This window comes from Helobdella robusta (genome assembly GCF_000326865.2).
Source record: "Helobdella robusta unplaced genomic scaffold HELROscaffold_5, whole genome shotgun sequence".
NCBI lineage: Eukaryota > Metazoa > Annelida > Clitellata > Rhynchobdellida > Glossiphoniidae > Helobdella > Helobdella robusta.
This window is the reverse complement of record NW_008705254.1, coordinates 3,309,653-3,332,634: the sequence shown is the minus strand read 5'-3', so window position 1 is coordinate 3,332,634 and position 22,982 is coordinate 3,309,653. Positions and strand designations below refer to the sequence as shown.

Sequence of the window (22,982 nt, the reverse complement as noted above, 5' to 3'; positions counted from 1 at the left end):
CTCGAAATACAGAATTTGTTTTAATTAATTAATTAATTAAATATTTTTACATTTTTGTTGTAACTTGCTGATTGTTGCAAATAACCAACAAATTGTTTTTTATAACTTCACCATTTAAACAAATTTAATTACTTAATAATTTGGCTCCTCGTATTGTTTCTCATGATTGAAGTTGCTGGCTAACTCAAAAAGATATTGATATTTATAATATTTTCATAATATTCCTCTTGTAATATTTACAAGGAGTATTTTGTGTAATTCCTACTGTAATAAATATTGAATTACTTTGTTACCAAGTTTGAAATTTGCTAAGTTACTTACTCTTGGTTATGTAATTTAGTCTTCAATATTTCAAATTAGGATCAATTAGATTTGGAACAATTTTTCACAATCTAGTAACAAAATTTCTAAATGTAGGTTTTCGAAAGTTAATCGGAAATTGTTTTTATAACTTCTTTTCTCAATTGAAGTGCATTACGAGCGGTCACTGAATACAAGCAATTTTCAGAGAATAATTGATTCAATAAATTGCATTACTCAAGCTATCTACGCATTTCTAGATTACCTACCAAAAACATTTTAGCTAGCGATCTAGGCAATGTTTGTTTACATTGATAATATACTGCGTTCTATTTAACGTTGTACTGTGCATGTGCAATGCGAGCGCCGTTCGAAGCTGGTTTTCAATTTCATGAACTTTTATTTTTGTTTTGATACTGCTTGATTTATAGACCGGGTTAATAATAAAGAATCGAAACAACTCGCATTATAAGTTACGGTTATGCATGGAAACATGCATCATGAAACATGAGATCCCATGCTCGCAAAGATTACTGACCTTACAGTATCTGATTTATAACACAAAACTTATCAGCCGGATTTAATTTTCATTTTTATAGCAGCTAAAATTTTTGAAAAGTTTGTTTCGGATTTATTTGTTTATTTACACGCTCTGATTTATTTACGCCGTTAAAATATTTTAAAATCACTTTTGAACATTAAGAAGGGGAAGAGAGTTTTTTTTTACGAGTTCGTATGATTGAGTAGCTGGTTTCAGAGTTTGGCAAGGCGTGTGAGATACTGCGTGATAACTACGCCGTAAGCTCAAAATCAATGTAAGTTTAATCTCTTTCCACCAAATTATTTTATTTCAATCAGTTTAAATTTTGTTAATTACAATTAAATTTGATTACAACTAGATTTTGATGGATTTTGCTTCATATAATTGGTGGTACATAGGAAATACAGTATAAACTTCAACAAATTTGTGGTTTATTTTTATTTACATTGAATTATTTATCGAATGATTTGAACACTTCATGAGTGATTTTTAGAAAAAATTAATCGGTTAACGATTGTACATCCATATTTTTCATATAAATTCTAAATAATCATTTTTTGTGTGATACCAGATTAACAATTAAGTAGTTTTGAAGTGAAACCACAAAGACATTTCTATTTGTTTAAACAGCACGTAACAATATATAAAAAATGTTCCAGTAAAACGTCACTAAGTGTCGCATTGAGACATCAGAATGTTGACAATGTTCATTGAACGTACGATTCGACGAATTCTTTTAATTGAATGCCTCGCTGTAATAATTAATGCTTATGATTTAGATATAAAGCTGAAAATAATAATCAAACATAAAGTTGTAAAAGTGATGGTAGCAGTAAGAATAATAATAACAACATAACAAAGACTAGAAATTATAGATAAATAGGTATGAAATAATATTCACGTACATAATCACACGCTCGTATCTAGTATATATGTATACTACATGTTTGCATGTGTGTGTGTGTGTGTGTGGTGTGTGTGCGCGCGTGTGTTTGAATAACGAAATATATATTATAAACAATGTTATTATGATATATGTTATTGTAGTATAACAGATGATACGCGCTCAGACGGTAGTATGAAGCACTACGTACGTGCATTTGAATAGCAGACGACTTAATTATAAAAGGTGCATGAATAGTGGTGGTTAACACGCAATCGATCAAAGACGATGGGTCCGTAATGATTTCTCAGTTCCCAATGCATAATTAACATGTGGACAAAGACGTCAGGCAGATATTATTTTTATTATCTATCTACTTTGTTCTTTTCTATTCTAGCTTATCGCGGCCGGCTCTCAAAATATTTTTAAGAGTTTGAATAAATTAGCGGAAGCGTGTCATGTGACTATGTAATGGTTTCTTCAGTAACTTGTAGAAATATGTATAAAATTTATTGAATTTTTCCTTTCGATTTGTGAATTCAACAATTCTCCACGAAACAAGAAAATAATTCACTACACAATAATCGCGTCCATTAAGTAAGAATCAGTTGGAGAAATAAAAAGCTCGAGTATTTGTGACAAAAAGCAGCTAAGATAAATCAATTAAGTTGCACAACGCAGAATAAAAATCTTTTTTACATTTAATAATATATGCATGCACTGCACAACACACACACATTTAAATAAAGAAAGGAAAAAAGAGAGAGAGAGAGAGAGAGAGAGAGAGAGACAGAAACATTGGCGCCATTTATAAGTGTGAGAGGGAAGAAGATAAAAATTCTGTTCGTCAACATTTTAAAAAAACTCCGCCGTGATTTCAAAGAAAAAAAATTAGATGACCCTTTTGTAGAAAATGGAAAAGTTCAAAATTTATGCGAGAAATAAAAATTTAAGAATCCCTTTTGTTCATCTATACATTCAATAAAAAATGAATAAAAAATTGCTATTTAAGTCCATATGCGGCCCTCCAAAGATAAAATATTTTTCAATGCGGCCCTCACAGCAAAAGGTTTGCCCACTCATGATGAAATATATAAATTTAAATGCCCTGTTGTCGACTGTGCGCGTCAATAACATTCGTATATTGGTGTTACGACCACTTCACTATCAAGACGTCTCACAATGCGTAGCGTACACAAAGAGGAGCCGTCAAATCTCACGAATAACTCCAATAATCCGCCAAATTTTTGACAACAACACAAAAATATTTTTTCAAAACACCAACACAATACATCTAAAAATTGCTGAAGGTGTTCTATTAGATATCAATAAATCCCAAATAAACATACAACAAAGAATGTTAACAGCATTACAAACTCGACGCCTTAATACTAACTCCAATAACAATGACGAACAAATGAATGAAGACAACAAAGATGAAGAATACGACACCAACTAACTAATAAATTTTGGTAAAAAATTTTGCTTTGTTTAAAGAAACTATATGAACCAAACCTGCACTGAAGATGATTTATGAAAAATGGAAATAAGGCTTTATCTGCATTATGAATTCGGATAACAAGAGTTTCATTAAATTTTTATGATGAACTTGAATAATTCTATTTTTAAACAAATGGAACAATTTCTAGAAATTTCTAGTAAGAAAAATTGAAAAGACAAATATTAAATTGATTAATGCCAACAATTCGGCAGAATTCATACAAAACTGTATAAAATATGGTCTCCTTCCAACTTATATTTATATATTATATATTTTTACAATATTATGGTCTAATTTACAGAATTATGGTCTATTACCAACTTATATTATATATATATATATATATATTTTACTCAAGTATATACTTATTTTGATATAGCATACCATAACTATATAAAAGATATAATTTCAGATATAAATATGTATGAATGAGGTAGTATTCTTCAATTGTAAATATTTTATGAATGAATGTGTATGCGAAGATAAAAAGTATAAATGAATGGTGGCTATGAAGTGACGATGACTATGAGGATGACGTGACGGTGACTATGATGATGACAGTGAAACAATTGACGTTGATGACAGTTCTCATGTTGAGTGAGATTATGATGTTACAATTATGATGATGACAATGACGATGCTGACGATGCTGACGATGATGATCATTATGCACATGACTTAGTGATTGATGTCAACGCAATGATAGTTCAACAGAATTTTTGTAATATCAATAGGGGCATTTGATGTGATAAGAAGAAAAATTAATTTTAAATGATGATGCTAATGATAATGAAAATAAAATGATCAAGAATAAATAGCAGATAATAAAAACGTCGATATCGCAATTAAAAGTATCATTATCTGCTCTAAATAAATATTTCTCCAATTATGACTGGTCTTCTATTTGGTTAATTTTTAGAATAGTCACCATATATTATCACCATTTCAATAGGGTTGAAACTAACTAACCAACTAACCTTGCTGTTCAGAACATGGTTCACCACATTGGTTTGAATATGGAGTCTAGGAGATATGTAGTTGGAGTTTTCATTGACTATAAAAAAGCTTTCACCCCAATAAATCATTAGATCTGGTTGAATAAGCCGGACTCATGACATTGTTGAGTCTTTTCATGTTACATTAATACTTTATTATGCTTTGATTTTCCTATACTTAATTTACTGTCTACATCTCTGGGGCTATAGCCCTCTAAGTCACTTAAATCCTTTAATTAAATGTCAAAATTGTTACATTGGAGTACTTTATAATTTAAGAAAATTTGATCATATAAGTTATTATTTCAGTTTATCTAAAATTATTTCAGTTGCTAAGCTTTATAATTTTTATTTATCTCGCTTTTTTCTTTCATAAATTATGTATTCAAAATGTGTTTCCAAATGCTTCGTCTATCTCAGATACTTATAGATATAATGAGAAGTTCAATTTTAGACATCGTTGCGAATTTGATTTTCCATTAACGAAAGCCAGTGTTTGTCGCAATAGTATCTTGCTTGCAGGCATGCTTCGTATATGGAATCCACTGCTTTTGCGAGCAAGACCTTGCACCATTTATAAACGTTTTGCGTCTTTGATTATTTCATTGAACAGTTAAATACATTAATGTCACTATTCTATGTCATTAATAATTCTACATCGTTAATCTAATACATTAATGTTACTATTCTGTTTACAGAATCATTTATTTGATGTTCAATTTTGTTTTTCTAATTGTTTTTGTATAATTCTTCGTATGTCTGTGGTGGTGGCCATACAAGCTTATGTTAAGCTTCTGGTCCCCTGGCTCTACCTGAATAAATTGAATAAATAAATAAAATTAAAGTGATATAACGAGCACAGATGATTATAAAAATAATGCGCTAATTAGCGTTTATTGCGTGACATGATGAGGTGATGATGACGATGGTGACGATGATGTTAATGAAGATGGCGATGATGATACTATGATAGTGGTAGTTCTGTAAAGATGATGGTAATGATGATATTATGATGATGATGTTATGATGATGATGTTGATCATGACACTGTAAAATCTGAAGGATGGCTTGTACTATGTGCAGTTGACTTCGACTGTTTTGGATTGAGTGAGTTATATTTACATTAGAACAAACATTATGTCATTTACAATATCATTACATTACAAATGTTGATGTTACTCACATTGTCATTACATCACATTGTAATAATTACATTAAAATAATCATTTACTCACTTATCATTACATCAAATTGTCACTGCTACTGTACTCACATTGCCAAACAATTCGGTGATGACGAATTTTTTGACTGTAACAATGGGCAAGCAGCTTGTTTAACGCTGGTTTGCGTACAACGTAATTTTTAACATTAACGTTGAATATGTACACAATGAAGCAATAAAATCCCAATAACAAAATAGATCATAAAACTAATATAATAATAGTTGGATAATAATTAAAAAATAATAATTAGATAATGTATTAATATAAGATAATAAAAATGATATGATACGATACGATATGATATGATATAATATGATACAATACGATTCGATACGATACAATTCGATTCGATACGATACGTTATGATATGACATGACATGATATGATATGGTACGATACGATACGATACGATACGATACGATATGACGATGAAAGAAATAACACATATGATGATCTGATTGTGTTAATAGAAGTGTAGCAGAGATGATAAAATGACATTAGTGTAAGAGATAATACAAGCTGATGATAAAAATGATATCAATAATGATGATACAGATGATAGTATGATATATCGCTATCGCTGACACCAAGAAAACTGTGATAAACATGGTATGTTGAAAGATACAGATGATGATGATATCGTGGATGAAAAGAATGAAACGGATGATATATGACCATGATAAAATGGCAGTAATGATGATATGACAATGAATGATGGTGATACGGATGATAAAAATTATGACGACAATGATGAGAAGAATGATGTTGACGCCAGTTGTGATATATTTGCTCGTTAGAGTCGTATTCATAAAACATGCTCCTACTCTCTCTCTCTCTTTCTCCCTCTCTCTTTCTCTCTCTCTCTCTCTCTCTCTCTCTTTCTCTAATATGCTACTAACTTTGCAGATTCAGATTTGTGAATGAACGTGTGTTGAGTTTACAAGGTCTTACAAAGAAACAACAACATTGCTATCTTGTGAGTAATGAATGAATGAATCAATAATGAATGAATGAATGAATGAATGAATGAATGAATGAATGAATGAATGAATGAATGAATGAATGAATGAATGAATGAATGAATGAATGAATGAATGAATGAATGAATGAATGAATGAATGAATGAATGAATGAATGAATGAATGAATGAATGAATGAATGAATGAATGATTGAATGAATGAATGAATGGATCTATCGATCGATCAATCAATCAATCAATCAATCAATCAATCAATCAATCAATCGATCGAAATATCGATCGACCGATTGATCGATCGATCGATCAATCAATCAATCAATCAATCAATCAATCAATCGACCGATCGATCGATCGATCGATCAATCAATCAATCAATCAATCAACCAACCAACCAATCAAGCAAAAAATCAAGCAATCAATGAATAAATGAATGAGCAAATGATTAATTGTACAAACGAAAAAATGAATGAATGAATGAATGTATAAACGATTGATTGGATAAAAATATTAAACAAATTAACTAATATATCAATTAATAATGAATAAATGAACATACAAACGATCGAATAATCATGTGATTGACTTTAGCACGACATTAATTGGAATTTATGTCGACCAATGCTTCAAATGAGTGCTTGGTAGATTAAATAAATGAACCATTGCAATTTCTATCAAAATTATATAAAAAAAATAGACACATTCATCTCACTAGAGAACTCAAGTCATAAAAACGGATGTTATGGGATTTCATCAGAAGAGTTGAACTCTAGCACTTGAATTTTAAGTTGATGGAGGAACATTTGCGTCACTTTAAAAGCAATCACTCGTAACCTACTCATTCATCTTGTAACGTACCGTTTTTGGTTTCACTGGATCTGGAGGTTTCGACTTCAGAGACGCAACTTTAGCTGTGTGCATAGATACTTCTTTTCAAGACATTTTTTAATTACTGCAAGTTGTGAGATGCCCAAATTTGTTTAACAACTAAACAACTAACCTGTGACCCGTTTTAAATTTTTATAACTGTAATGGAAATGTTATTCCTAAAACGAAAAGAATTTAACGTTAGAAGCTCCAGGTCACAGTGATTGCTTGTAATGTAACAGGGACTGTATGATCGGACAATTAGAGCAGACTAGAATTTTACTGTGGTTAGTTAAAATTGCTGTTAGTTAAAGCTGTTGTTTCAATAAATTTCACAAAAATACTTTTACAAAGACATCCAACAGCCAGCAACCATTTAAAAAAGCGAGTGCTTCTACTTTAAAGATATTAAAAGAGAAAAACAATAAACAAATGGAAAGAAACAAATTGAAAAAATACTGAAAATATAAACAAACAATATAAAGAAAACAAAACGAAACAAAAAGACTATTGTTGCAAAAAATAAAAACATCGACCAAAGTATGATTAGGCCGACATAATGAATGTTTGTAAGCTAGAAAGCTAGGTGGATGAATGTGTGATTCAAAAAGTAGGTTAGCATGAGGAATGAATTATGTGAAACCGTCTTCTTCATTAACGCACATAGGCTGAAATTTTATGAAATGATTTTTTTTGGTTGTGGAATGATTTTATAACGCATGTGGTTTATAACTTATCATTTTGTGGTTCGTGGCTCGCTACGACGACCAAATTTTTGATACACTGTAAACATGAAAGGCTCTAAATTTTCAATGTCGCTATTGATCAGTTATACTTAACCACAACCCTCCAAGATTACTTGTTATCAAATTTTTCAATTATTATCATCAACATGTTTATTAATGTTTGGTAGAAATATATTATCACGGTGAAGCGAGATACTCAAGTTAAAAATATAATGATAATGCTATAAAATTACAAAACATTTGGGGGCAAGAGATTGATTAAACAAATAATACAGCAGATGAAATTTGTGTTCTGCTGATATGTGAGTGTTTGTGTGTAAATGTGTGCGTGCGTGCGTGTGTGTGTGTGTGCGCGCGCGCTAGCATGTGTTTGTGTTTAGGTGTACGTGCTTCTGTGTTTGGCTGAGATAAGTTGAGATAGTGCAATGTTAGTGATGCGTTTAAAGGGTAGGTACGTGCGTAATGCATTCAAAGAATGTTTTATTGCATGTGTATATTTAATGATGTCTACTTTAATTCGGCGCAGCTACATAAATATGAAATCCTAATGAAACAAAAATCCCATTCTAATTTTATCATCGACAACAACATCATCATCATCATCACCATCAACAACAACAACATCATCATAGTCATCGTCGTCATCATCACCATCGCTTGAATTAACAAAAACTATTGGGTGTGTGTTTCTGTATTGTGTCCTTGATTTTTCTCACCTTGTTTTTCCATCATCGTATTCCTCATCTTCCTCTTCCTCCTCATTTACATCATCGTCGTCGTCGTCATCATCGTCGTCGTCAGCGTCAGCACTATCAATACTACCAACATCATCCTTATCATCATCTTCATCATCATCATTAACATTATCTCAACTTATCTCAAGCATACAAGATACAACTCAATACGAAATGTACATATCAATTAAACTCGTACTTCATCCATTCATAATTTTCGCAGATTTTATGAATAAGCTTCTCTATTGCGGCTGCCTATTGTTTTGTTTTGTTCGTCAAGCCGCTAGATACACATGAACATACGGAATTCATGCCTGTGCTTCTTCACAATGTATGTTATATGTTGTATTTTAATATCTTTATATTCAATTTGGATTGTTTTATTGTGTTAATGTATGCGCGTGCGTGGGTTGCATTGTGTTACTTGAGATAGATTTACATTAATATGTAAGTACTTGAGAGAAAAAAAAATAAGTACAATTTATAACTCATGTTGGTGGAAAAAAAATTTGAAAGTGTAACAGCGGAAAGACAATTTTTAGTGAAATAATTTTCTCTAAACAACTAAATTTATTGAGAATCATTTGGTAATTACACAAACGCGTCTGTTTGTATGACACCACCACGTGTGTTTTTCTAGTCGATATGTGTTTGTTTACACGTGTGATCAATTTTTAAATTCTGTAAAACTTTATTTTTTGTCACCAAACTTCAAAAGTAGCTCCTGCTAATTCAATGATTTGTTCAAACAGTTTGGGCGGGGTTTTGGTCTGACGGTGACAGATGAATGTTTCAACCCATATTTATCTATAGAGTATATATTCTCTATATATTTATGTTTCAACCTGCTCTAAAATTGAAAACAACCTGTCACTAATAAATCACGCTAAAAGTCGTCGTCGTCGTCATGTAATTTTAACGAAACGTCGCTAAATTTAAAAAAAACTTTTAGTTCGTATTGAAAAAATATCCAGAATTTTCCTGTCTGAATGATTTTCACGTTTATTTCACATTTATCCATATCCAGAAAACTAGTTGGAAGAAAAAGTCATCAGTTTGGTGGTTTGATTAATAGCGAATGATCAAGCTGAACAGTTAAAATTAGGGCAATCGATTTATTTATATTTGACGTGCATCTAACTCCGATGTTAAACTTCCCAATTTTTATTAAGCGATCGGCGTTTTTGCCGTTATTAGCATATTATTATAATTGAATATTCTTATAAGAACCATTTGATTAAACTTCGGACCAAAAATTTTAGTATGCGCAATTTTGAACGGTTATCTGCTAAGCCAGAAAATTGTAACCGATTTTTGACCTTTTTTTTACGTCATTAGGGAAGAATTCATGCATACATCAAGTTTTATGAACTAAATTACTTTTTGAATGTCATTTATATGTGGTGTCTTTAAAATTAAATTGTTAAAGTATTTCCTAAAAAAATGTTAAAACAAATACACAAATACAGTGTGTGATAATTATTATTCATACGCACGCATACACGCACGCACACATATATACGCGCGCAATTCATTCATAATATTCGTGCTTTGAAAAGTTTGACGTTAAGAAATGAAAGGAAAGGAGTTTGGGTGGTAAGAGCGCGCAAACAGGATCTATTTATAAACATATTACGATGAAGATCGTATGAGAGTACGTTAAAAACAAGAGCTATTTTTAGATTGCTCTACATTCGGAAATCTTTACGCAAACGTGTGTAAGCACGAGCTTGTACGCATACACGTACACACACACGCACACACACACGCATTCGCACACAAATATATAACGTACAAGTTACCCACACAAACATAAGTAACATAGTCTTGTAGATTGTAGACTCATGTACGTGTATATATATATATATATATATATTTATAAATATATATATATACATATATGCATATGTATATGTGTATATGCATATATATATGCATATGCATATATATATGTGCTTGTATAGTTAGTAACAATGTTGTTTTGATTGACAGATCTAGGTCAAGTTGTTATCATTTCGCTTGTTTGTTGTTGTTGTTGTTGTTTGATGTAAATTTTTTTCAATGTTGATGTTTTATGAAAATTTTTATGATAACAATTAGCAGAAACTTTACAATAATAAAATTAATAAAAATTCACTAATAATATCTAATTAACACCAAATAGTTTTGATTTGTTAACTTTCGTTTCTTTGATTGTTACATTTGGATGATTATCTCTACAAATTGGTGTCTTAAAAGTTGGCTGCTGAGCGTTTAGTCGGCAGGCACAAAGGACAATTTGGGTATGCAACCATGCAACCACGGATTGGTGCGATAATAATTCACTGTTAGTAATGTCACACTGGTACGTTGTCAGAGGCGTCATTTGGGGGGAGGCAGGGGGGAAATTGCCCCCCCCCCAAGAAAAATTATAAAATATTAAAATTATAAATTATAAAAGTGTTAATTTTAAATTCTTTGTAAAAAGGATATATATAGGATATTTTATCATTGTATCAATACTTACAAATTGTACACTGAACGACAAGTATGAAATATTTAACAAAAAACCGTTGACGACTAAACTGAAATTTGTTTCTCAAAATTTTTAGAGGGATCGAAATTTTCAAATTTATTTGTCTACTCACGCAATTAACAACTTTTGTTATCGGCTTTGCACTCTAGGCTTTTTGGCTTTATAAATTGTTTGCAGTGCCTTCCTTCATCAAGTAAAGTTAGAATGGCTCGTTGAAACTAGTTGAAGCACTTAACAAAGAGTGGCTTATCGTTTATTTCATTGAACATTCAGAAAAAGGACTTAGGCCATAAATTTAAATAATATGCAGTTTCAAACAAATCAATAAAAAACAAAAGAAAAAAATTTTCTGATTCAACTCTCGAATGAACGTGGGGCTGCCACAAATAATCCGGACACTCGCTTGAACAGAATCGCGTTCAACAACAACAAAACATTCAAAAAAACATATTGAATAATATTTAACTGCAGTTTTGAGATTTGAATAAAAACTTTCTCTTTTTTTCCAGTGGTTTTGAAAAATTTCAACGAAAGATTTTTTTCAAGACCCAATCAGGTTTTGCTTTTTTTTGTCAAAGGCTGAAAGTGGTTACCGCTATCACAGGACTCCAACTTTACACGGAGATGGAAAAATTTTTTCCAAAATTTTCCGTTCAGTTGGATGATTTGGTCATAAATAAACGTGGGTTAGGGTTAGGGTTAGACATTATCAAATGTCTTTTTGAAAATAATGACCGTGGTGGTACGCAACAGACATAGTACAATATTTTATTGTTAGTAAAAAAAAACAAGAATAACAACGAACTTCATAAAAATAACATCAACGATTACTATAACAATTACAAAAAAAAGGAGTAACGCTTTAATATTCAATCGATGATTAACAGAAAATAACATTGTAAAATTTGCACATGCAGTCTTATGATATAACTTCAACATTAAGAATGCAACAGAAAACGAACAATCACCTTGCTAAAATATAAATTATCTCAGTACCTCTGCCTGCCTAGATACCACGTTTCACGATTGTAAAGTCAGATATTTAGGTATAAAGCTTGGGAAGATTTCGTCCGATCATTCGTATATTTCTAAAATGTTTGCTCTTTAACATTCGAATGATAATAATGTCAACTGTCTTGAATAAATAAATGTTTATGTATTTATGCGTGATTAGCATTTCGTATTTTATATACATACACTAATATGCTATTTGTAATATGGCTAAAAAATTCGCAATCAAAATGTATCAAATTTTTTTTATGATACATATAGATTTAAAATAATTCAAAACATTCTTTCGCATTTGTATTTTTTGATGTTGTATGGCAATTGGTTAGATCGGTGGAACGATAGCTGCGAGATTTGTAAATGCATCACAATTTATGTCTACGATGTTTCAAGCTGTTTACTTGTTAAATCAAACGAATGATGTCGAATCCAGATGTCCACTATGAAGCAATGTTCGTTTTCGAGAAGAAATTTATCATGGTGATGCGAGATTGCAACTAATTTTAAATCAATCAACGAGAAATAATAAAATGTAAACTTCACTAAATTCGCAAGACCAGAGACGAAAATGAGGTTGGAGTCAATACATGTTTAATTACAATGACTTTATTCTACAAATCGAATTAGTAAAAAAGTTAACGGTTCTTAACAGAAAGCAATTATCTTCTATATAATGACAGGATTTTTATACTGTTTTTAATCATTAAATATTAAAAAAAATTGTTAACTACGATTTAAATAATTTAAAAATGAACTTACTAAACTTTTTAAATGAATTTTCAAGTAATGTTGAATTAAAAACATGTCTCAATGATACACATTGTTAAAACCTCTTAATGATACCTTGTATCTATATATCAATAAAAAACAACATTAGATCGACAAGCAAACCCCCCCACCCACAAACACACACACACACATACATACACATACCACACGCAGGCACACACAACACATGCATATGTATTTTATTTATATGTGAAAAAGTGATACTAATCAATGACATTCTAGTTAGATGAATGTTATAGATTGCTATTTTAGGGAATGCCATGTTACCAGTTTGAATGAGGTTATCATAAGATATATTGATATCATGATATACGTATCATGATAAACGTATTATTGTATATGAACATTATAGGTATGTGGATATTTTAGATACATATGTACATGCGCATATATCTAGATTTGTAGAATAAGGCTTTGTAATGTTTCGAAATTTAAATTTTATTTAAAACATCTAGTTATAACTTTTACCGTGATTAAATTAATAAAGAAAATTAATAATAAAATATAAATAAAAATGGATAATTTGTGTAAAGGTATTATTTATTTACACTATAACAACCAGATGTTTATGTGTTTTTGTTCTTTTGTTCATTTACTTGGAATGTTAAAATAATCCAAATTTGTTAAATTAAACTTTAGGTCAGGAATAACTCCGGTTAAACTATTTTTTAAAAGGTTTAAAACTCGTCTAATACATAATAAGGTGAAACTATAGTTTAATTCTTCAAGATCATGCGTAGGGATCAACAATGGACCGAGCCAGTCAAATTTTAAGTTAGGGTCAAATGATTCCACAACGATTCGTCAAAAAAATTAAATGATTTTCTTTTCTTTCAAAGTCTGGTATTTTAGACGGTTTATTTTATGTTATTATTGTCATGACGATTTTTCATTAATAATACGCTCTCGAGAAATTAAAAATAATGTGAATAATTAAATAATTATATATACTCATATAAATATATATAATCATATAATTCATATTTATGACCTAATAGTTATATATTCGCATACACCCGTTGACAAACACATGTGTGCTAACACACTCATCTGTCGGATAATAATTTCTCAAGAAATCGTCATAACACATCAAAAATATTCTCTATATTCAGCAAAAAAAACCAAATGGTCTTTTGTGTTAATAACTCTTTTATTGGAAAAATATATCGATTCAAAAATAGTGGATGAAAAAACTGCTAGAGATGGCGTAGAACAAGAGTAAACTGCCAGTTTGTTTCCCGCCAAACGCCAGGTTCGCGTGCTTCTTAGCTGACTTTCCGTCTGAAATTTGAAATTTTTGTGTTTATTTTAATGTAATCTTAATTTTTATAAACACTTTAATTTATTTATTCGTAATTTTTAATAATTTCAACAAACAAATGTAAGAAAATGTCAGAAAGTTGACAAAATAGAAAATACTACAATACCAACGCCGAGTACATTTTAAATCATAACAAGGCACAAAAAAACAACACATTTTTGATTTATGAATGTTTCTGTCAAACAAGTTTGATCAAACAATTTTGGATAGATATGTATATAAATACATTTTAAAAAATAAATGGTCTTCGAACTAAAGAATTTATTTTATTAAGTTTATTTTTTGATAAAATCCAGCATTAAAAAAAACGAGAAAAAAGCCACAAAATTTCATTTGTTATGGAAATGCAGACATCAAAGGAACGGCACGAACGCAACCGCCCGACCTCCCATCATGCAGCACACGCGTTCAACTGAGTCGTGATTGACTCGCAGATGAATGACGTCATCAAGGATATCACGTGATCAGTGCATGACGCATGAAACGTCAATAACAAACACGTAACCAGAAGCAATTTCATTTGCCGTATCAGCTGAAACACTAACAACAGCAATCGGTGACAGCATCAACAACAACAACAACATTAACAACAACAAAAACAGCATACCGTGTTTGCAACAATAGGTAACAACAACATCAACAACAACAACAGTAGCAAAAACGACGAAAATATTACCAAACGCTTCTCCAATAGGTACCTCAACGATCACAAACAGCCTGTTCAAGGTACGGCACGGCCCGGCATATTTCAGCACTGGCAGTACGCAGCATATGGAATAACAAACAGAAAATTTTCAATTACCTTAGTGCAGACGTGCCAGGCAAGCATATTGATTTGACCAGGAGCGAAACAAAATGAAAACACAAAATGACCACCGAAAGACTACTTTGCTGCAGCCAATAGCAAACATCTGCACGCGTAAAAGAAGACCACTATCAAAAGTGAATAACAAACATGCATTGGTCACAGAACACAACAAGAATATATTTCAAACAGAACAAATTCATACAAGAAATCTACGAACGCATTGGTAGAAGAAATACTCATTTCCCAAACTGAGTTGTTCAGATAAATTAGACCGCCTATCAAGTAATTGAATATGCAAATTAGCATGCATGCAGTAAAATGACCAATGAAAAAAATACCGAGAGACCAAAAATCTGAAAATAAAATGCAGAGATATGAAGAGACGCACGCGCAAATAAACTGAAACATAATAAATGCGTTATCTACAAGGCGTACTAGATGAAAAATCATCCATCCGATCCGACCATTAGATTGCTGACCACAAAACTTGGGACATGATTTTTCGCGAATAGCGGACAAAAGTATATCAACACTCGAGCGTTACGGATGCAGAAATGGCATGACAAGAAAAAAGCTCATCAAACATTTCTACGACGTTAACATGACGTTATCAATGATAATTATAATGAAGTTAACAATATGCAATAACTTTTTTATTATTTACAAATTGACAAAAATGTGAATGAATAGACAAAAAATAATATGATCAGATATGAAAATTGGTTAGTAGAACGAAAAAAAAATTTTGCTCTGGGTGCTCTGGGCTTTATATAGGTCATGATAATGACATTTAGATGTTTGAATCGTTAAATTAATTTTTCTGACGAAATATAACGTGACAACATTCTCAAAATGTAAATTGTAAGAAACCAATACTAAATAAATGCCATAGCTTGATTTTAAAGTTGTTGATTGAAACCGCTGAAACAATTTCATTGCTCAGCTCCTTCCAGGCGTTACAACCCTGCTACTGTTAGGTTAATTTGCCATCATTTTAATTCGAAGAAGTTAACAACATCAATTTTTCTCAATTTCAAAACAGCTTTAGAAATAAATCATAAAAAGTATTTTACGTTATTTTTTGTAGTGAAAAAATCAAGAAAAAATATGGCTGATGAGGAAAACTTCAGAAAATTTCTCATCCAAAACCAATTAAAACGATTTTCTTCGAACTTTATGAGATTTTTTTGATGGCAATTAAAAATTTATTCGTCTAAAAAGAATCCTTTAAAAGACGCATATAAAAATTTTTAATTCTGAAATTCCACATCAAATAGCTGACATTCAAGACGGCAAATTAAAACTCGGTTTTTTTAAATCTGAAGAAAATTTTATTTGAAGTTATGATCAAATAAAAATTATTTCAAAATTTAAGTGTATTTTCCACGATAAGTTGAATAATTGTTTTTTTTAAAGCAGTATTTGCGTAACAGTTTTGTGAAAATTAGTGTTGCCTATGTTGCAGAAACTGCCATCATGCTCGCTATCCCTTCTTGAAGATCTTGAAAAAAAGTTTTAAAAACTGTTTTAAACTCAAGCTGCCGACTATTTTGCTGTTATATTCACAATTTATATTTTTTTTTGTAATTACAAAATGTGTGTAACAATTCAATTTTTTCAAATTAACTTTTGAGGTAAATTTTCTAGCAATAAAAATTTTGTACTAAAGAATGTTTTGTGTTCTCATCAAACATGACAGATTTCAAATAACTGTATAGATCTATTCTTTTCAATTAAGCAAAACATATCAGAGGAAGTTACATCATTAAAATCCTCTCATGTTTCGCGGAAACATTTAAAATCTTCTCATGTTTCTCATCACCCGTTTAAAGATTCAATATCATCATAATTGATAATATTTTCATCGTTACCTTTATTGTTGTGATCGTTTTAATCATCACCGACAATTACATGTTTCATCCTCACCATCATCTTCATCATTTTTATCATCATCATCATCATCACCATCATCATCATCATTATCATCATCACAATCATCATCTTCTTCTTCACTTTCATCATCACATTCACAATCGTCACCATCACACCAACGCCATCATCATCGCGGTCGTCATCTCTTTCATCTCCACCTCCACCACCAGCTGGAAATGAAGTTGTAATTGAATATGTCAGGAGTCGGCGGAGCACAACGCCTGGCGACGAAATATTAAGAGCGCAACAAAAAATACGGCAACAACAACAACAACAAAGACATCAACAACATTATCAACAACACCACCATCACCACAACAACAAAAACAACGGCAAAAACAACAACATTAGCATACATCATCAAAACACAGCAACAACACGACATGCATCATAAAAACACTACAACGACAACAACAGCAACAACACGATGCCGCATCACGTCATATCTTATCATAAATCATCAAAACTGAATTTTTGACCGTGTTCAAACTTGATATGGATTTTTTTTATTTTATTCACATATAATTCAATGCAAATTTCACTGCTACATGTTTAATAGAGTTGTTAAGATGTCAGTACTTTAAATATTAATCTTGAAATAAATATTTGCAAGCGCATGGACGGAAGCTGTCTGTCAAGAGTTGAAAGTTAATTAAAAGATACTTTTTTTTGAATTTTTAGAAAAAAAAATCTTACAACATTAAAAAAAATTTAAATAACTGATATTTAAGTGTTTAAGTGTTTTGATGAAATAATTTAAATATATTTGAAACTTGTTTGATAAGTTTTAATAAGACAGAAAAGCAGGCACAATAAAATGAGGTTATGTATCCATAGCACACGCACCGTCTCAAGGTACCGTAAAGTGCAAGTTTTATTTTAAATTAAAACGACAAATTAGATTCTGAAAACTACAAAAAATAACGACCATTTTATAACAAACAGACGCATTAACAGTCAGTAAGGAACAACTCAACTTCTCACACCCTGACAACACAACATGGCAATAAAGAATTCATGAAAACATCGCAAAATTCTACTTGACAGCATTTAAAACCTATAAAAAAATATAAAGCAATATATAAAAATATAGAGCAATGTATAAAAATATAGAGCAATACATAAAATTATTAAGTCGGCATTCATAAAAATGTCATCAACTTAATGAGATTGGCCATGCCAGTCATAAACATTAAACATCCAACACCACTGACACTATTGTTGAAATTTCAATTTTATTACTGCAACGTAACTGGATGCGCCCAATATATAAAAACATCTCAAAAACAAATTTTCATGAAACTATCTTTCTATTTAATTTTGTGCTTTAAAATTTAAATTTTCCTCGGCTCTGTTATTCCCATCAGTAAAAATTTGAGTAAAAAGACGATATGAGGATTTTTGATATTTTTTGATGGTATACTAAGACCACTCGTTAAGGTAATTTTTTTGTTGAATAATAGATGAAATGGATTCTTCTCTTGACAAATGTGTTATATAATGTTGTTATATATACGGTAGTTATATGTGATAAAATGTTCAATTTGCAATTTTTTACTGCATCAAATTTTGAAAATATTTATTTACACTTTCTATTTATTTATATTTTATCTGAACAAAACACGGACGACTGTTCCTTGCCGAAATAACTTTAGTTATAAATTATAGTTGAAATGTTGTTTTAAATGGCGATGTAAAAAGAAACTTTAGAAAAACCGAAAAACAATGACCAAATATTTTCTCAAATACATACACATTTACAAACGCATACAAAACTGTGCACAACACAAGTGACGCACACCACAGCTAACAAAAATATTATATCATTATTGAATAAAGCCCCAGGGACCAGTAGGAAGTATAGTTGGAAACAGATCTGTAATGATGAAAGTGATAAAACAACGCGTACATATTCGCTACTGCTGAAATTGAAAAAAGCAAAAGAATTACCGTCTGAATAATTGTTTTGATGAGGTGAAAATATCGTAAAATTTTTTACAACAATTATAAAAATTATTTGAACTGTTTTTGTTAAACAAGCCGTGAAAATAGCTAATCATTTTATAACTGATTCATAAAGTTGGATGAAAAATTAAAATTCACCGGTTAAAATTTGAAAATTTTCAACGTGGCTCTTAATTACAGAGTACGAAATAAAAACAAATGGAAGCAAATCGTGTGTAAAAAAAATCATTAAACGACAAAGTATCAACGAAGCCTAAACGATGAACCTTTGTGAAGCTGCAGCGAACATTACCAGAATATAAATTTTGATCAACCCATTCAAAACATTTTACTGAAACGATTTTGCAAAAAGTACCGCGCAACTGAACGGATTAATTAATCAACCTAATTTTTTAAGAAAAATCACAACAAAAACAACTGCTATACAACTTAATTTTAATAAACTAGAACACGGAAAACCCAGCAGGACCAAACACTAAAAATAACTACTGACATTGCAAACCATAAAAAAAATGTGAAAAAAAAACTCCACATAAATCATTCAACAATGAATCTATCACACAAAACAAAACTCCCGTGCAAGAAAAAAAATTCTTAAAAGAGAAAAAACTGTAGAAGACAGCAACTGGACTAACCACCTTCAATTTTTTTGAACTCGTACGTGGCGAGGAAACCTGTTGAGTCGAATCTATCGTTTGATTTGAATGTCACACGGAAGAAGTTGTTGTCAGAGATGATCACGCGCCGATTCTCTGGCAATTTGTGGCACAATCTTCAGTGAAGACAAAATTATAAATTATAAAAACTTCATTGATTTACTGAATTTTTTTACAATTTTATTTTATTTTGCATTTTTTAAACAATCTTAGTAATAAGCTAGTAAGCTTTGGTTGATTAAAACCTGTGCTCATATCTTTTATCTTAAGTAATGTTATAAATGCATGATTGAATGGAATGCTATCTAAAAATATGGTTTTATGTTTGTAGATAGGAGCACCTGAGAAAAATTTTTTATGTCATCCAATCAAATCTTTAAGGACTGTTTAAAACACATCGAGACGGATCAAAATTTATATTCCACTCGACAAATGTCATATTAGACAAAAACTCAAAAAATTTAATCACTTGTGGATTTAAATAAAAAATTTTCCTGTTAAATAAAATCTGTCGTTATGTAATTTTTCACGTTCGTCATCAACCACGTTATCACATCATAAATGACGTCACACCACCATCATCGAGACAATATCATCATTATCAATATCAACACTATCGTTAGCATTATCACCGTCTTCTTCTCCTTCTTTTTCTTTTTCTTCATCTTCTTCTTTTTCTTTTACTCTTGAGTAAAAAACTAACTATTTGTAGGAGTAATTTTTTTTCTTTCATTCGGTGAAGTTTTTTTTAGAATTTTATATGCTTTATTCATGAAATCATGACGATAATATCAACAGCCGTACAACGCTGAAAGTTTGAGTTTAACTTCAGAATATTTTATACTTCAGCCTCGTGACAATCGTCAACTTTTTAAGCAATTCTTACTTATTATTATTTAACTTTATGCGTTTAAAATATGAGTTATATAGCAATGTTTTTTTAATAATTTCTTTTTAATAAAATATATATGACAAGTGACAACATTCAAATGTTTGACAAGCTCTCAATCTTTCTACATGTAACTGGGAACTGAAAATATTCTGCTGTCTGAAGTTACTGCTAACGTTGAAATGTTCACTTTTTAACCTCTTTATAAAAAAAATTTAAAATCTGAGAAACCATTTTCAAAGTAGAAAAACAATTTTCAAATATTAAAAATAGTTTCTACATGAATATAAAAAAATCTAAAACATTTGATAACATTTTATAAAATTTTGAAAAATTGAAAATTTTGTATTTTTTGTGTTTTCCAATGCAAATTGCCTTGAGAATAACAATTCAATGTTGTTACTTCGGCCTAATGCTCATGCGAATGTGAACCTCTACGATGTTTTCAGGCTGTTTCTTTTTGCAATTTTTTACAATTTTCAAAAAGTAGAAAAAAATTATATAAATTTTTTCCCAAAACAGCTAGGTAGATTTTTACACATTTTTTAAAAATATTATCAACAAATTAATAAATGAATAAATATAATTTTTTTCAAATTTATTTATTTATTTTATATGAAAATAAAAAAAATTTAAATAATATTATCCAATGGAGTAGCTAATCAGCATTCAACTGTTAAAAAATTATTCATGCAGTATCCATCAATCATCTCGTGTGTTTCAACCTTTCACTCATGGATCATTCATTCCAGAACCAAACTAGCAGCAAGTCATACGAACTGTTTTGCAGTCCACCAGCCATCCAACCAACCAGCCAGCCATCTAGCCAGCCAACCAGCCAGCCAGCCAACCAACCATCCATCGATTCAACCAGCCAACAAACCAGCCAACCAACCAGCCAACCAACCAGCCAACCAACCAGCCAGCCAACCAACCAACCAACCAACCAACCAACCAATCAATCAATCAATCAATCAATCAATTGGTCGGTCGGTCGGTCAGTCATTCAATCAATCAATATCTCAACAAATCAATCAAATAAGCCGGACCCACCTACTCATCTTCCTATCCATCAGTTGAACGTTGAAGTTTGAAAGTTCAACATAATCACTCTGGGTTTTTTCGTTGCAACTGTCACAAAATAAGAAATTATTTCATTTGAAATCAATTCCTAAATTATCATATATTATTACAATTATTTTCAGTAATATTACAAAAAGTTTAACTTTTCGGTTAAATATTTGACTATTCTTTAAGACCTTTTTTTCTGAATGATTCGTTTAAGTCTTATGACTGAGTGACCCCACACGCACTTCATTCAATTTTTTTATATTGAAGTATTTTTAAACTTGAGCTCAGCATAATGCGAATTATATCTTATTTGATATATATACTTCATTGAACATGTAATCTCGATCAGACGTTATTTTTATTGTACAATCTCCGCATTTTCAATCTCAACTTATTTACTATTAAACTAACAACTTATTTATCTTATTAACTAAAAGCTTACCGTACGAAAATTCGAATATGTGAACTCAAATGATAGGCCATCAAGATAGTGTACAAACGTTTGAGTAAAATGAACTGACTTCTGGTCTATCTATGTGTTGAATGTTGATGGTATGTGTTCAAGTTCAATGAGATGAAACAATTGTATAAATTTAGTAAAAGTTCATTCATTGCATCTGTTAGGTTATGTCAACGTGATTATTCCTTTGTCGCTAATTATTGAAGAAACTTGAGAAGTATTAAACAAAAGTTAAATTTGGATGTTAAAAACACAAAAAATCAATCAGTAAAGCAATGCACAGTATGATAAATCAAAGTGAAACTTAAATATAAATATTAATATAACCTTTAAATTGCTATTCTCAATAGCTCAATTGTTATTCAGTCATTATTTAATTATGCCATGCCGTGCTGATGCTTTGGTGTTATACTTCAATTGATGATAACATTTATAAAAACAACTATTGAGCGTGAAACTAACAACAAAAATATGAAATAGAAAGGTGGAAGAAAGAGTAGAAGATGTAATTGACACGTAGACCATACGTCATTAGTGCCTTGGTAATGCTGGAAGCAGGCGTGTGATTGATGTACGCACGTGAATGATTCTCATCGATTGATTGCAAATTATTTTTTAGGCCTTTTGCTCATCATGTCTTTTGACTCTCAAAGAATTTATTTATTTTTTTTTAGCATCGGTAACATAAAGAAATGTGAAACGAAATATTATACAATTATCTCTTCATAAATATTCATGAGCACATAGCTAAAACTTTTGAAAAGGCTTCAGATAACAACTGATTGAAAATTATATAAACGG

The 22,982-nt window shown here is 30.6% G+C and overlaps 1 protein-coding gene across 1 annotated transcript; it reads right to left on the bottom strand.

Moving 5' to 3' along the window:
- Positions 1–14,250: 14,250 nt before the first annotated feature.
- HELRODRAFT_163426 (hypothetical protein) lies at positions 14,251–22,204 on the bottom strand (the record flags this gene model as incomplete). Its single annotated transcript, XM_009027293.1, has 5 exons — positions 14,251–14,360; positions 17,257–17,361; positions 19,741–19,877; positions 21,704–21,781; positions 22,164–22,204. 5 exons carry the CDS (start codon positions 22,202–22,204, stop codon positions 14,251–14,253), a joined length of 471 nt encoding a protein of 156 aa, XP_009025541.1.
- Positions 22,205–22,982: the final 778 nt, after the last annotated feature.